Source organism: Camellia sinensis, chromosome 15, assembly GCF_055761805.1.
Source record: "Camellia sinensis isolate YWXY chromosome 15, ASM5576180v1, whole genome shotgun sequence".
Classification (NCBI taxonomy): Eukaryota; Viridiplantae; Streptophyta; class Magnoliopsida; order Ericales; family Theaceae; genus Camellia; species Camellia sinensis.
In genome coordinates, this window is record NC_138975.1 from 100,138,512 (window position 1) to 100,154,205 (window position 15,694).

The 15,694-nt window shown below is 35.6% G+C and overlaps 2 protein-coding genes across 4 annotated transcripts; one reads left to right on the forward strand and one right to left on the reverse strand.

Moving 5' to 3' along the window:
• The first annotated feature begins 283 nt into the window (after window positions 1-283).
• Window positions 284-1,699, forward strand: LOC114315549 (uncharacterized). The gene is made up of 3 exons (XM_028262148.2): window positions 284-840; window positions 938-1,065; window positions 1,358-1,699. The coding sequence occupies exons 1-3, from the start codon at window positions 579-581 to the stop codon at window positions 1,469-1,471; spliced, it is 504 nt and encodes a 167-aa protein (XP_028117949.2). The 5' UTR covers window positions 284-578; the 3' UTR covers window positions 1,472-1,699.
• Window positions 1,700-3,049: 1,350 nt separating this feature from the next.
• On the reverse strand, window positions 3,050-5,949 carry LOC114315548 (pentatricopeptide repeat-containing protein At3g62890). Of its 3 annotated transcripts, none has more exons than XR_014357007.1 (2): window positions 3,542-5,949; window positions 3,050-3,192 (listed from the first exon to the last, which is right to left on the reverse strand). XR_014357007.1 is itself a non-coding variant. In XM_082909694.1 (1 exon), the coding sequence occupies exon 1, from the start codon at window positions 5,881-5,883 to the stop codon at window positions 3,922-3,924; it is 1,962 nt and encodes a 653-aa protein (XP_082765820.1). In that variant the 5' UTR covers window positions 5,884-5,949; the 3' UTR covers window positions 3,367-3,921. The 3 variants fall into 3 exon arrangements, 1 of the variants encoding a protein (XP_082765820.1); XR_014357008.1 differs by having other exon boundaries at window positions 3,050-3,275; window positions 3,542-3,868; XM_082909694.1 differs by lacking the exon at window positions 3,050-3,192 and having other exon boundaries at window positions 3,367-5,949.
• Window positions 5,950-15,694: the final 9,745 nt, after the last annotated feature.

Genomic DNA, 15,694 nt, shown 5'->3' on the forward strand with positions numbered 1-15,694 from the left:
ACTTCAAACTCAACCCATACATAACTCATATTTCATAAAAAGTAAAAAAATATACTTATTTACATCATTCCAAACTGCCCCTAAGTTAAAATATTTATATTTGGAAAGTGGCTAAAATTTTTTATAATTAGATCTGATATTTATAAAAGAAAAAATAAAATTATTATAAATTTTATGTGATATTTTATCTTATTAACTGTTTTAACGTATTTTATTTTGTTATAAATTTTAATCAAAAAAAAAAAATCAAAACCCACTTGCCAAACAGGGCCAAAACTCCCCTAATCCTTCCAGTTCAAAAAAAAAAAAAAAAAAAAAAAAAAAAACCCTAATCCCAATCCCAATCCCAATCCCAATCCCAATCCATTTTAGCTATATAGCGCCCATCACAGGACAGTTACAAGTAAAAAAAATATCTTCCAATTCACTACCCACCAGGTGAGGAAGGGTCTGGTGGCCTGGCCCTGGTGGGTGATGTGGTTGCCTTTAAAGTCACTGCTACCACACTATACCTCTTCCTTCCTTGCACCATCCATCTCCTACAAGCTCATTGAAGAGAGAGAAACTCAGAGAGAGAGATGGGGAATTGCCAAGCCATTGATAATGCAACTCTGGCAATACAACACCCATGTGGTAGAGTGGACAAGCTGTATTGGCCTGTCAATGCCAGTGAGGTTATGAAAATGAACCCTGGCCATTATGTTGCTCTTCTCCTCACCACCACCACCACCACAGGCAGCCACAACAGCAGTAATTCGGTACGCATTACGCGTATTAAGCTTCTCCGGCCAACGGATACTCTAATTCTTGGCCAAGTTTACAGGCTTATCACCACTGAAGGTTTGTCTTTTTGGGCTTTTTGTGTTTTTGTGTGGAGTTTATTAGTTTAAAACAGTTATCTTCTGTAGCTAAGATTTGTATGGTTTCTGTGTTACAGAGGTCATGAAAGGATTGTGGGCAAAGAAGTATGCCAAGATGAAGAAGAGGCAATCAGAATCACCTGATAAGCAAGAAAGGATGAAAGAGAAGATGGGTTCTGATTCTGAGATGAAGAACACCAACCAGGTGAATCTCTCTCTCTCTCTCTCTCTCTCTCTCTCCATATATTAGAAGTTTAAATGTTGCAATTTAAGACAATTTCATGAGAGATTTGAGAGGAAGTACCTTTAGTTCTGCTTGAAGCCCACATCTTTTGCTTATAATTCATAATTCAGACAGAACTACAACCATAAAGAAGGTTAGTTCAATAAAGTGAATGGTGAACATTGTGCATAGTAAAGATTTTCTTTTTCTCTCTCTATATTATTCATTCTAAGTCATGAAAAATGGTTCTATAATTATATATACAACATTTCAGGTGCAAAAACATGAAAGGCATCGACCGAGGACGACCACAACAGGGAACTCTGCGGCTGCCAAATCAAGAGCATGGCAACCTTCACTGCACAGCATCTCTGAGGCCACAATCTGATTATGTTTCTCTTATTTCCATACCAAACCAATTGCATGAAACAGAGATGACTTGAGGTGGGCAATCTGCTGACCCAAGGAAGAAAAAAAAAAAAAAAAAAAAGTTTCTTCAGTGGCAAGTCCAGCTGTGTAGAGCCTGTACAGTGAAAGAGAGAATGGTTGCATTCAACATGGTTGTATTTAGCTACTGTTTTAATGGAATTAAACTGGTTCAAAAAATTCAAAATCATTGTTCATTTGCAGTGTTGTGAGTGGATAGTTGCTGCAATTCTTTCCTTTTAGACATAGAAGATAAACCGAGTTATGCAATCTTAACAAAAAGAAAATTGCCAAAAAAAAAACTAATATGACTGGAGTAAACAAGATCACTAGACAACCCTGCAAGGGAAATAAAAGAATCTCAAGTAGAAACATGCATTTGTATGTATTTTCTAGGTACATTTCATTTACGTTGTGATTGCATCTTGTATTTTCTCAGGGAATGAAAAACATATACAAAAAAGAAAATGAATAGAAAGAAGCTAAAATTCCTTTATTTTGTTTGGTTGGGTTAGAAAGTGAGATGAAAATGAATAGGTATTTCATATTTGTTAAAATTGTTTGGTTATCCATAAACAAATGAATATGTTTAAGTAATTTTGTTTCGCATTCCAAGATCCAAACATATTGATAGTGTAAACAAGGCAGTTCTATTATTTGGCTTGCTATGCACCCAAAAGTCAAGAAAATTTCCCCCAAAGTCTAAGCTGCATCATTAATATGGCCAGCCAGGATTTTTAGTCCAAGAACAAAATGGGGTCCCATTAATATAAATAGAAAACTGTTCTAATTGCTACTGTGGTACCTTTTTATTATTGTGATTGGCTTTGACAGTAGGGTCTACTACATTTATGTTAAGTGTTGGGGGAACAATAGTGGGCATATACATTTGTGATTAGTAGAAGATAGTAACTATTGACATACAAAAATTTCTCCTGTGAAAGACTTTCATAACTATTTGATTGTTCAAGTAGATGTAGACGGGATTTGATGAATCTAAAACGCAGACAATTGCGAAAATGTATCGGTCAATATAAAACAAATGCTGTCACTCAACATATCTATTTAAATATGAGATTGATTGGTAGGGTTTATACGAGTACAGTTCTAGCCGAACAGTGGTATATACATTTCCCACTTTTAATCAAGCCCGTTACCAACTTTTCATTCATTAGATTCACTTTCCTTTGCATTTTTCCCTTGTAAAAGGAGAAAAAAAAAAAGGTAGCATGCTTTTTGAGTCCTTTTTACCTTGCACATAAATCGCCAGTTTCTACTCAATAAGTACATCATGCATGTTGAGTTGTTCATTTGTAAAAGATGAATAAAGTGGGGGAACCTGAAGAGCCAAACAGTCAATTCAAGTTTAGTTACACTAACTGTAAAGGGGGATACTCTGCATATGACTGCAAAGGAAACATACTTAACACTACACAGCTTTACAATAAGCAAGAAACAAGAAAAGAAAAGGAATTAAAATAGAAAATGATTATTTTCATGCGCAAATAATAAATGGTGGGAGGCAGGGGTTACAAAATACCTGTAATCATCATGCCTGTGCAATTTTGACTGAAAGTAATCATATCGATCATTCTTTAGTGTTTTGGAAGATGTGGAATCATTGTTACCACGCATGAGACCATTAGATCCTTCTCTTTCTTTCAGCATTCCACAGCAATCAGGCTAGGAAGAAAAGCATAAGATAGCTTTTTCTTTCTTTTTAGGCCTTAAGTTTTAATATCGAATATCTTTAAGCGGAAAGAAACCTTTAAATAGGACAATTGCAAGTTTGCAATGACATTAGATTCTCAAAGTTCAAGAAAATAATTATAATTCCTTGCTAGTGAGACATTAAAGTATATAAACGTATGCATGCCACACATATATCATGTATAATATTGCTTTGGTTCTCTAAATCATTAGACTAATATAACAGTGAGGATCCACCCAACATGAAACACAATCATTAGTACAGTCAACTAATGGAGTTATCAGCAGCTTATGAAATTTTGAATTAAAGGCATTAAAGTACCTAATCGAGGTAGATGTGTCATGTATCTTCCTGCAGGTTGAGTCTTCCATAACATGAAAGGGTGAAAACTTCGAGCTTGTTGAAACCGTATACATCTAGCCGATTGAAAATTCCTTTTCCTTCTCTTTTTTATTTTTTTATTTTTTACTTTATTCATTTATTTATTTATTTATTGGTTTTCAGTGAGAAAGTTTCTCATTCGTCCAACAGCTGCTTGAGGTTCGTAGAAGAAAACCAAATCCAATGATTTTTCCAACCACATTCGTCTTCGGCAAATGCAGATGGTCCATCAAAAGACTTTGGGGGGCAACAATCTTTGATTGATTCTATCTTCATTCAACTTGCATTTCTCCCCATTAAAAACACAAAAGGACATATAACTACCAGTAATCATTGCAGGAGCAATCTCCTTCTTTGAAAGTGTGGAAACGAGAACGGTCTCTAACAATAATTTCTCTACCAAAGACTTTGGAAATGGCCTTTAGTGCTAAATGACAATCTTCACAAGTCCTTAGATTTTTCACTATCCGAATTGCAGTCCCTGGTAGAGTACTCATCATGGCAAAAGCAACAGCTAACTTTTCACTGTGCCAAGCCACTGCTTGCTCTTTCTCTTCCTCACTCAGATCAAATGAAACTTGCATTGTTTTGGCGACGTAGCCTCTCAGGCTTGCCTTTTTCAAAATTTCATTCAAATTGTCTCGTATTTCTGCAATTTGTGGATGCAATGTATCAGCAACTCGAAACTCATGAACAACACCACCCACCTCAATCCAACTACACCCAGGGTTTGATTCATTCCTTCTCTCACCCATTAGCTTCCTCACTTCAACCACTCCCTCCCATCTACCTAGAGATGCATACAAGTTCGAAAGTAGCACCTCACCTCCATCACAACTTCGAGAATTTAGTTCCCCAATGTGATTTACGATGCACTCTGCAAGATTAGCATCACGGTGGATTCTACAGCCATTAAGCAAAGACCTCCATATAATAATGTCAGGGTCCATGGGCATGCTCTTCACAATTTTGAATGCCCTTTCTAAGTAACCTGCACGGCCAAGTAAATCAATATAACACCCGTAGTGCTCAATCTTGGGCACAACACCCCACAAGCTCTCCATTTTGTAGAAGATTGAAGAACCTTCATCCACAAGACCAGAATGGCTACATCCATTTAAAACCCCCAAAAAGGTGATCTCATTGGGCTTAACATTCTCAACTAACATTTGATAGAAAACACATAAAGCATCATTACCACGTCCATGAATCGATAATCCTGAAATCATGCTTGTAAAATTGTGAATATCCTTTCTAGAGATTCCATTGAAAACTTGAGCAGCACAATTGATCTTTCCACATTTTGCGTACATATCAATAAGAGCAGTAGAAATGTTTGAGCTCACTGAAATTCTACTCTTGCCTATATAACCATGGATCCAATTTCCTTGATCCAAGGCTCCTAGATGAGCACAAGCAGAGAGTGCACAAACAAGAACGGCCTCACTGGCTTGGACCTCATCATCACATAGCATGTCACTGAAATAGCTTAGGGCTTCAATATACCTTCCAACACCAACAAAACCCGAAATCATAACGGTCCAGGATACATTATTACGCAATGGCATCTTATCGAAAATTTCACAGGCTCTACCCATCTCCCCATGTTTCGCATACCCACATAGCAGACTAGTCCACGAGGACACGTCCCGGTCAGACATTTGATCAAACACTTTGTGGGCATCCTCCAGTTTCACAAAAACAGAGTACATACTGATCAAAACATTGCCTACATATAAATCCGATTCAAACCCATTTTTCACCGCCATCGAATGAACCATTTCACCATATACCAAAGACAATTGATGCGAACACGAAGTGATGACAAAAGTGAAAGTGTATTTGTCAGGGTCAAGGCCTAAAGCGAGCATTCGACCGAATAGTATGATGGGTTCTTGACAATTGTGAAGCTTAGAGTAAGCTCTGATCATGATATTCCATAAGAGAGTAGGTGGTGAAGGAAATGGATAGCTATTGAATAAAGTTCTTGAAGTGGTTAAGTCCTTGGAAGAGAGGTAACAATGGATGAGAGAATTAGTTAGGGAAGGGTATGATTGGATAAGGACTTGGGCATGGATTTGTTTGAGGTGAGAGAGCGATGGACGTTGCTTGAGAAGTTGGGAAAGTGTTTGTGTATTTGGGTGGAGAAATGGGTTTGTGTTGGTTGGTTTGGAAATGGAGGGAGAGGTGGTTGATGAACAAAATGAAAGACAAGTTGGAAGTTGAGAGTGTTTGATAAGAACAGTGAGGTTTTTAGCTTTGGACCTTGGAATTATATGCATTTGATTTGAAGTTTTGCAATGAGGACAGAATATGGTGTTTGAGTGTATGATATGATGCTTTTTTGCTTAATAAAGGTGCCTTATATGTCATGTGCAAAATGGTAATAGTGACTAGTATTTGGTATGGAAAATTATAAATACACCAGCTTAAAATAAGAACTATTTTTAGGGAATTTTTTTTTTAGATTCCCTCGTATTAAGATTTTATAACATAAAGGGCATTCAATATTTTCATAATGTTTAAGGTTCCTCATACATCGATCTAGAGAAATTTCAATCTAGAGAATTTCTTTAGACTTTTCAGAGAAATTCTTTCCAAATCAGAGAAATTTTCTCTGTGTTTTGAACAAATCAAAGAAAATTAGACTACTTAAAAATCAAAAACAATCATAATTTTCTCTGTATTTTGAACAAACCCGAGAAAATTGAACTACTTAGAAACCAAAAACAATCACATGTGATTGTTTTGAATAAACCAGAGAAAATTAGCCTACTTAGAAACCAAAAACAATCACAAATTTCTCTGTGTTTTGAACAAATTAGAGAAAATTTGGCTACTAAGAAACCAAAAAATAATCACAATTTTCTCTGTGTTTTGAACAAACTAGAGAAAATTGGGCTACTTAGAAACTCCAAAAAAAAAAAAAAAAAATCACAATTTTCTCTATATTTTGAACAAACTAGAGAAAATTAGGCTACCTAGAAACCAAAAACAATCACAATTTTTTTCTATGTTTTGAACAAACCAGAGAAAATTGTGATTATTTTTCTTTATGATTGTTTTTCTAAGAAGCATTTTATCAAACAAGTTAGCTTCAGAGCTCACAATTATATGTTTTACAGTTCTAAGAAGAGTTTTGTCAAATCAAATCTCACAGTTATGTGTTTTGGAGTTCTAAAAAGCATTTGTCAAACAATTTAACTTCATACTATATATATAGATGTTTGTATGTGTATGAATTGTGTGTGTATGTGAGTGAGAGAGAGAGAGAAAGACCTTGTTCCAAGACCAGTAGAGGACGAAGCCAGAGAAAAAAGAACTAAGAGAAGCTTACTAGGGCTTTCAAACATGAAAGTGACAGTATCACTTCCATTATCGGCCTTGATGGTGATGATTTCATTGTTCACTCCCACCGTTGAGTTGTCTTCTCGTCGCAGTATGCTTCGATTTCGATATCGGTGAAATTGTCCATGATAATGATGCTTTGAGCTTCGCTTGACGAAAGAGAGAGAGTTGGAGAAGACAACGATGACGATGAACTCCGATGATGGAGGTGGAGTTCGTCGGAGAGAGAAGAGCAGAGAGAGAGGCAGTTTGATTTGAGGTGATTAAATTTCTCTATAATATATAGGTGTCGGGGGTTAAGGGACTTTAGACATTACAAAATAATATTGTGGATTTCTTCCATTACTAAAAATGGGAGAGGGACCTTAGACTAATTTTTCCTTATTTTTATAGTTTTAGAAATTACATTTCATTATTTGAAATTTGAAATTTTTTAATAAATAATCTTTTGTATTAAAAAAATTTAAATCAATTAATAGTTTTTAATGATATCAAAAAAAAATTAATAATTCAGATAATTTTATTATTGTATCGGAGAGCACTTAGGAATTTTATTCTTTTGGTTAGTTTTTCTTGGGGAATTTTCAAAATGGTTTTTAAAATGTGTAGTTTAGTTTTGGGGTGTTTTCAAAACCTTCCTTGTTTTTCTTTGGAAAGCTTGAAATAAGTTTGGGGACTTTGTCCCACATCGAAAAGAAAGAAAAACATGGAGCACTTAATAAATTGCTACATGGAATATTCCTTTGAATATGGAATTGTGAGGTGAAAGCTAGTGGCATGCACCCACACCACAAGGATGGTGCTTGTGGGCTATGTGGCGTTTGATGACGCACTTTGCACTTGGCACGGACGTATCAGCGCAAGGTGCCATAAGGGCGCTTTCCTATTTGCATTGGATATGTTGGAGCGATGATGTGGATCCAACGTGGCATGGGTGACGTGGAATACAGTCAGCTCCAAGTGGCAATGACGTGGCATCCGTTGGCGGTGAGTCAACCAACCGATCGAACGGTTATATGTCTAATCTGGAGCGATTTGATCATAACCGTTGATTGGAGATGCGCTCGATCGTGATCAGGTGTGATTAGTCAAGGCATCTATTTTGTGTGAGAAGGATCTACACCGTAGATCATTGATCTAACGGTCAGATCTGATCGGATACGATCAAGGGACATGACCATTTGATCAGGTGCATCAAGGCCTATAAATAGGCTGCAAAATCAGCTATTTCATTCCATCCACAAAATTCAAAAGCATTCCTACAATTATCTCTCTCTCTCCCTCTTGATTTTGAGTTTTCGATCAAGAGTTTCTTTAAGCAATTTCTTTTTTTCTTACTGGTAATCAAGTTCTATAGATTTGATTATCAATGTCTTGGTTTTCTTGATTGTATCAAGAGTATCCTGATTTATTGTTGTCAGTGTAGACGTCGATAGACTTGATCTTTAGATCAGGCTTTATTGTATCCTGGAGGCAAATTTGCTGTAACCCTCTGCACACTTTTTGGTGGGTGCAAATATTGTCTTTAGGAAAGCGGCTTTCTAACGCTACTTGAAGTATCAAATTTCTGTTTTATATAGACAAGTTCATCGCCAAGTTTTGAAGACCCGAAGACCACCAATTGAAGAATTCAAGACAAATTGTTCCAACAATCTAAAGACAATATATAGATATGGCAATGTCTAATCAAAAAATGACTCAAGATTTCATGAAGATTGACTATTTTAATAGAGAAAATTTCTGATGCTGGCAAAAGAAGATGCACTTTTTGCTCACCACTCTCAAAGTGGTCTGTGTGCTAACTACCCCATATCTGGTGGAGCAAAAAGACGAGACTATGGAGCAAACCTGTACCAGGACCAAATGGGAGAATGACGACTACATTTGCCGAGGACACATTCTGAATGCGTTGTCAAAGTCTCTGTTCGATGTGTATCAACATCTGGAAATGGCAAAGCAACTCTAGGACATATTACAGTCAAAGTACCTCACCGAGGATACCACTAGTAAGAAATTTCTTGTTAGTAATTTTATGCGTTTTACTATGATTGATACAAAGCCTATCATGGAACAATTCCATGAGATCCAACATATTCTGAGTCAGTTTCGACAAAAGAATATGAACATGGATGAATCTATTGTAGTTTCATCTATAATAGAGAAACTGTCATCTTCTTGGAAGGATTTTAAGAAAACTCTGAAACATAAAAAAGAAGATCTTACTTTAGAGGAATTGGCTCAACACCTCCGAGTTGAGGAATAGTCAAAGCTTCTTGAAGGTAAAGATAACCAATTGGCTCAGACTTCCAAGATCCACATGATGGATGATGGCAAGAGGTTTAACAAAAAGAAGCTACCACGACCCAAACTCGCCCCTATAGGTTTAGCGTCGTAACTGGCCAGGAATCCGCGATTACTGAAGGCCTATTTAACAATAATGACAATAATACAATATAAAGGGGCTGGTAGAAGCCAATCAATAATAACATACATCGTCCAATGAGCTATGAGGACCTGAATAGAAATAAACTTTCATATACATAGTTATATACACAAATACTTAAGTCCATAACACACATTTGTACATAACAGAACATAAGCTAGGGAATTAAATTTAATTTCCAAAAATAGTTAACAAAACTCAATAAACATTCTTATCTCATAAACACAATGTCAAAATGGTGAATTTGAATCACCTAATAAGCCCTGACATGTAATGGTTCAGAATCTCGCAGTGAGACACAGTAGTTGGCTTGACAAAAACAGGATTCAGATCGACGCCGCTAACTCTGATATGGTGCCCGATCACCTACATATATAATAAACAATGAGCTAGAGCCCAGTTAATAACATCTGCATAAAGGGGTTATAAATGATGTCCTCACAATATTTGAAATAATCGATTATCAATAAAACATTTTCTTAATTAATATCCTGTGTCAATCAATCATTCAATCGTTCAATTTAACAATCATTCAGATTCATATAAGTCATATGCGGTACATCCAATAGCAACAATACAATTGGTCTTAAAGACCGAACAATCAATTGATGGCCATCAAACAATAGACAATAGTTCCAAAAATTGGAACTAATAGAAATCTCTGTAATAATAACGATAACAATAGCGATAACAATATGCTATGGATGTCACGAGTACAGTTCAGAAAATAAGACAATCATTCATCAATAAACATTATCATTTTAGTAAAACAATACATTTTTATCAATCAGAAAATAATTACAATAGAACATAGTTTTACAATAGTGTTACTCACAATGGGCTCCTGAAAACACGTGTTATTCATGCGGCGTCCGACCTAAACAAATAAAGTCGAGCACAACACAATTACAATCACACTCATATAATTCTATTCAATTCGATTTCACTCGTTCGGTTCTAATCGCTCATTCGTTCGATTCAATACACTTATGTAATGCAAATGCATGTTTAAGCACTTTAAAACCATGCAAAGGAGGCTTGGAGGATGGAGAAAAGAAGCAAAAATGAAACCAAAATTTTTCCTGAAACCGCACGTGCAGCAGCCCCATTCCACACGTACGAAACTGCTAAAAATGTAGCCCGAAAATCTGCTTTGTTTTTGGAATCCTTTCTTTCAAAATCTAACTTCATAATTTGTATAATTCAATTCCCAACTCCTCAAAAATAGTTATGAACTTTAATTTGAAACCATCAATTTCAAACCATAAATTTATAACAATACTTAATTGTTCAATTTATAACCAAAAATCTTTAAAGCAAATTGTAAAATCTTAAAATGTGTATTCAAGCTACAACTCAAATTTTTAAATAGAATTTCTTAGAAATTATGAGAGACCAAGCAAGAATTCATGTATATAAAAAAAATTTGTCCATGAGATGATCATATTTCTTGGACTCAAACATTTTCAAGTGTAAAATCACCATTATATATACAAATTATGTTATTTTCCATAACTTTTGAGATTTCCTTCTTGAAGTTCATAAATCATGCAAGAAAACAATTGTTTTGTTCATGGATTCGTGAAAACATCACATGCATGTAAGGATCATGCAACTTAATAGGTGTTTGAACTAAAACTATGCCATGCATGTTAAATATGATAGTTAATTCTCACACTTCCTTCATATGAAAACATGTATGTTCTAAGCTCTTAATTTCATGAACAAGACCTCTAATTACTTGTAAATTCATCTCAATTAAACTTGTCTCTTGGAAGATAGTGAGTAGAGGAGCTTTAAGTTCAAAAAATTGGAAAGAAAAGTTTACCTTATTTTGATGATTAAAGAGAATTCAAGCTAAATTCCTATCTTCCTCATAGTTCTTTCTTTCTTCCTCTTCTTGTTGAAATCTCACTCTTAAAGTCTCTCCCCCTCTCTCTACGTGTATATCTCAAGGCCATCAAGGTCCACTACCTCTCTTATATGCAATTGATGAGTAGGATTTTGTTTTGTTTTTACTTTGAGTTCTCATATTCCTAGCCTTACACATATATTAGGCTTAAATTTAATAGGCTAATAAATTAATTTAAATCAAACTCACTCAAATTAAATTAAGAAGTCGAAATGCGCTTGCTGGTACTGTGGCAAGCCAGGGCATTTCAGAAATGAATGTCGGTCATACAAGAAGAAGCCAAAAGTATCAAATACCAAGAACAAGTTCATGGCTAATATATCCGAGTTGAACATGCTCGAAGATGCTGGTGACTGGTGGATTGACTCAGGAGCAACAAGGCATGTCTACAACGACAAGAACCGTTTCACTACTTATGAACAAGTGAGTGATAGAACAGTTCTCTACATGTGCAACTCTTCAACTGCTACTATCAAAGGCAAAGGGTTGGTGGATTTAGAGTTCACATCTAGAAAAGTCTTAAGTTTTACTGATGTTTATCATGTACCTGCTGTGGGAAAAAATCTTGTATCTAGAAGCCTGCTTAATAAGCATGGTTTCAAGTTAGTATTTGAGTCGGACAAATTTTTCATGTCTAAGGGTGGGATTTTTGTTGGGAAGGGCTAAATGTATCAAGGAATGTTCAAACTTAATAAACCAAACCAAACCAAGCCTTAAGTCCCATTAAATGGGGTCAGCTAAATGAATCCTTCTTCTCCATGCGGCCCTATCAAAGGCCATTTCATTAGTCAAATTAAGTAGATCCATATCTCTATTTACAATGCTCACCAACGTTAATCTAGGCCTACCCCATCCTCTAACACTTCCATCTACCGTTACAGCATCACATCTCTTCACTACTACATCTGTTAGTCTTCGTTGAATATGACCAAACTATCTTAATCGATTTTCTCTCAACTTATCTTCTATCGGTGCTACTCCTACCCATTTTCGAATACACTCATTCCTAATTTTGTCTTGTCTAGTCTTGTCACACATCCACCTTAGCATTCTCATCTCAACTACACTCATCTTATCTACATGTTATTTTTTTGTTGCCCAACACTCCGTCCCATACAACATCGTTGGTCTAATAACCATTCTATAGAACTCACCTTTAAGTCTAGTAGGTATTCATTTATCGTACAGTATCCCAGACGCACTTCTCCACTTACACCATCCCGCCTTAATTGTATGGGCCACATCCGCATCAATCTCCCCCGCTGTTGTGATAATCAATCCTAAATAACAAAAATGTTCACTCTTAGGCAGTTCTTGATTCTCAATCTTCACTTCTCCTCTACTTTCATTGTTACTGTTACTAAATTTACACTCCATGTACTCTGTCTAGTTCTACTTATCCAGAATCCTTCAGATTTAAGAGCTTTTCTCCAAATCTCCAACTTTGTATTAATTCATTCTCTAGTTTTATCCACTAGCATTATATCAATTGCCAAAAGCATACACAATGGCATGTCATCCTGGATATTTTTTGTCAACTCATCCATAACTAAAGCAAAAAGATAAGGACTTAAGGTAGATCCTTGGTGTAACCCTATAGTAATAGGAAATTCATTTGTCTCTCCAGCAAGCGGTCTAATAGTGGTCATCACCCCTTCATACATGTCCCTAATCACATCAATGTAACCTTTTGTCACTCCTTTCTTTGCTAACACCCACCATATTATATTCTGGGACACTCTATCATATGCTTTCTTGAGGTCGATAAACACCATATAAATGTCTCTTTTCTTTTCTCTATACTTTTCTATTACTCTCCTCACAAGATAGATCGTTTTCATTGTTGACTTGTCAGGCATAAACCCAAATTGATTCTCTGATACCTCCGTTATATCTCGCAATCTGCGTTCTATGACCCTCTCCCACACTTTCATTATATAACACATTAGCTTGATTCCTCTATAGTTGTTACAATTCTGGACATCACCTTTATTCTTATATATTGGCACTTAAATACTCTTCCTCCACTCATCTGGCATGTTCCTAGTTAACAAAATTTTGCTAAACAACCTAGTCAACCAAGCAACCCTCTTTTTACCCAAATACTTCCAAGCTTCAATAGGGATATCATCTGATTCTAAAGGCTTATTTGATTTCATCTTCTTAAGTGCAATCTCCACTTCAAAGTTCCTAATCCTGCGATAGAACTTATAGTCTTGGTTTATCGTATTACTGGCTATTTCTTCCCCTATTATCGTATCTCCATGTTCCTCATTTAATAGTTTCTCAAATTAGTTCTTCCATCTTTCCTTAATCTCTTCATCCCTCACCAATACCTTAGAATTCTCACTCTTGATGCACTTAACTTGATTAAAATCTCTTGTTTTTCTCTCCCAGATCTTAGTAAGTTTGTATGCCCTCTTCCCTCCCTCCTTACTATCTAGTCTAGTGTATAGATTATCATAAGCTTTCAACTTAGCCTCTCTCACTACTTTCTTGACCTCCTTATTAGCTAATCTATAGCTCTTAAGGTTTTCCTCAGTTCTATCATTTTGCCACTTTTTAAAACACTCTTTTTTTGCCTTAACTACTGCTTGAACCTCTTCCCTCCATCACCAAGTTTCCCTAAAGCTGGGTCCCTTTAGATTTAATTCCTAAGTACGAGATTGATATGTTTGAAAAATGAAAAATTTGTGTGCAATCTAAAATTACTTGCATTCCTTTTCCTAAAGTAGATAAAATCACATCTCTGCTTGAACTTGTGCATAGTGATGTATGTGACATGCAGAGTACCCCCACTAGAGGTGGAAAGAAATATTTTATAACATTCATTGATGATTTTTCTAAGTACTGTTATATCTATCTTTTGCATACAAAAGATGATGTGCTTGATAAATTCAAGATATTTAAAATAGAAGTAGAAAATCAGTGTAATGTCAAAATAAAGAGACTTAGGTTTGATAGAGGCGATGAATACCATTTTCCAGAATATTATGAAAATGTTGGTATTATTCATGACAAGTCTACACCCTACATTCCACAACAAAATGGAGTAGTTAAAAGAAAGAATAGGACATTAACAGAAATGATTAATGCTATGCTTTCTTACTCCAATTTAAGTTCTAGTTTTTGGAGTGAAGCCTTGCTCACTGCCTGTCACATACTCAATAGAATTCCTCTCAAGAGAAGAAATGTTACTCCTTATGAATTTTGGAAAAACAAGAAACCTAATATTGGTTACTTGAAAACATGGGGCTGTAGAGCAATGGTCAGATTGCCTAAACCTGAAAGGAATAAATTACGTAAAAAAAGAATTGAATGCATATTCCTTGGCTATGCTATACATAGCAAAGCATATAGGTTTCTGGTAGTAGAGCCCAATGGTTCAGTGGAAACAAATACCATCATTGAATCACGTGATGCGGTATTTTAAGAGAATCATTTCACAACCATTCCAAGGTTGGATTTTAATCAAGAAAATGAATTAACTCCTTTGATGTCTATAGAAGAAAGTGAACGACATGAACCCATTGAGCCTAATGAGCCTATTGAGCTAAAGAGGAGTAAGAGGGCTAGGATTAAAAAGTCATCTGGCCCTGATTTCATTGTTTACCTTGTAGAAGGAACTAGGAAAGCTTATTGTAAGCAAACAATGATTTCTTTGAATATGAATTTAGATCCATTAACCTTTGAGGAAGCTATGAAGTCTCAAGATGTTACTTTCTGGAAAGAAGCAATAAACGATGAGATGGATTCTATCATGGGTAACAATACTTGGATACTTATTGATTTACCACCTGGATCCAAACCAATTAGTTGTAAATGGATTTTCAAAAGGAAAATGAAAGTTGATGGCACAATTGACAAGTTCAAAACAAGATTAGTTGCTAAGGGTTTTACTCAAAATGAGGGTATCGATTATTTTGATACATATGCTCCAGTGGCCAGAATTGCCACCATTCGAGTGTTGATTGCCTTAGCCTCAATCTACAAGCTTGAAATCCATCAAATGGATGTTAAGACCGCTTTCCTAAATGGAGAGTTAGATGAGGAAATTTACATGCAACAACCAGAAGGATTTGTTGTACAGGGTTAAGAACACAAAGTGTGTAAACTTGTAAAGTCACTATATGGACTGAAACAAGCTTCAAAACAGTGACATGAGAAATTTGACAAAGTAATAGTGTCAAATGATTTTAGGATACATGAATCTGATGAGTGTGTATACAATAAGTTTACTGGCAATAGAGGTGTAATCATATGCTTATATGTAGATGACATGCTTATTTTTGGCACTGACAATGATGTCATTGAAAGTACTAAAAGTTTCTTATCGTCTAGCTTTAGTATGAAAGACATGGGCTTGGATGATGTAATTCTGGGTATCAAA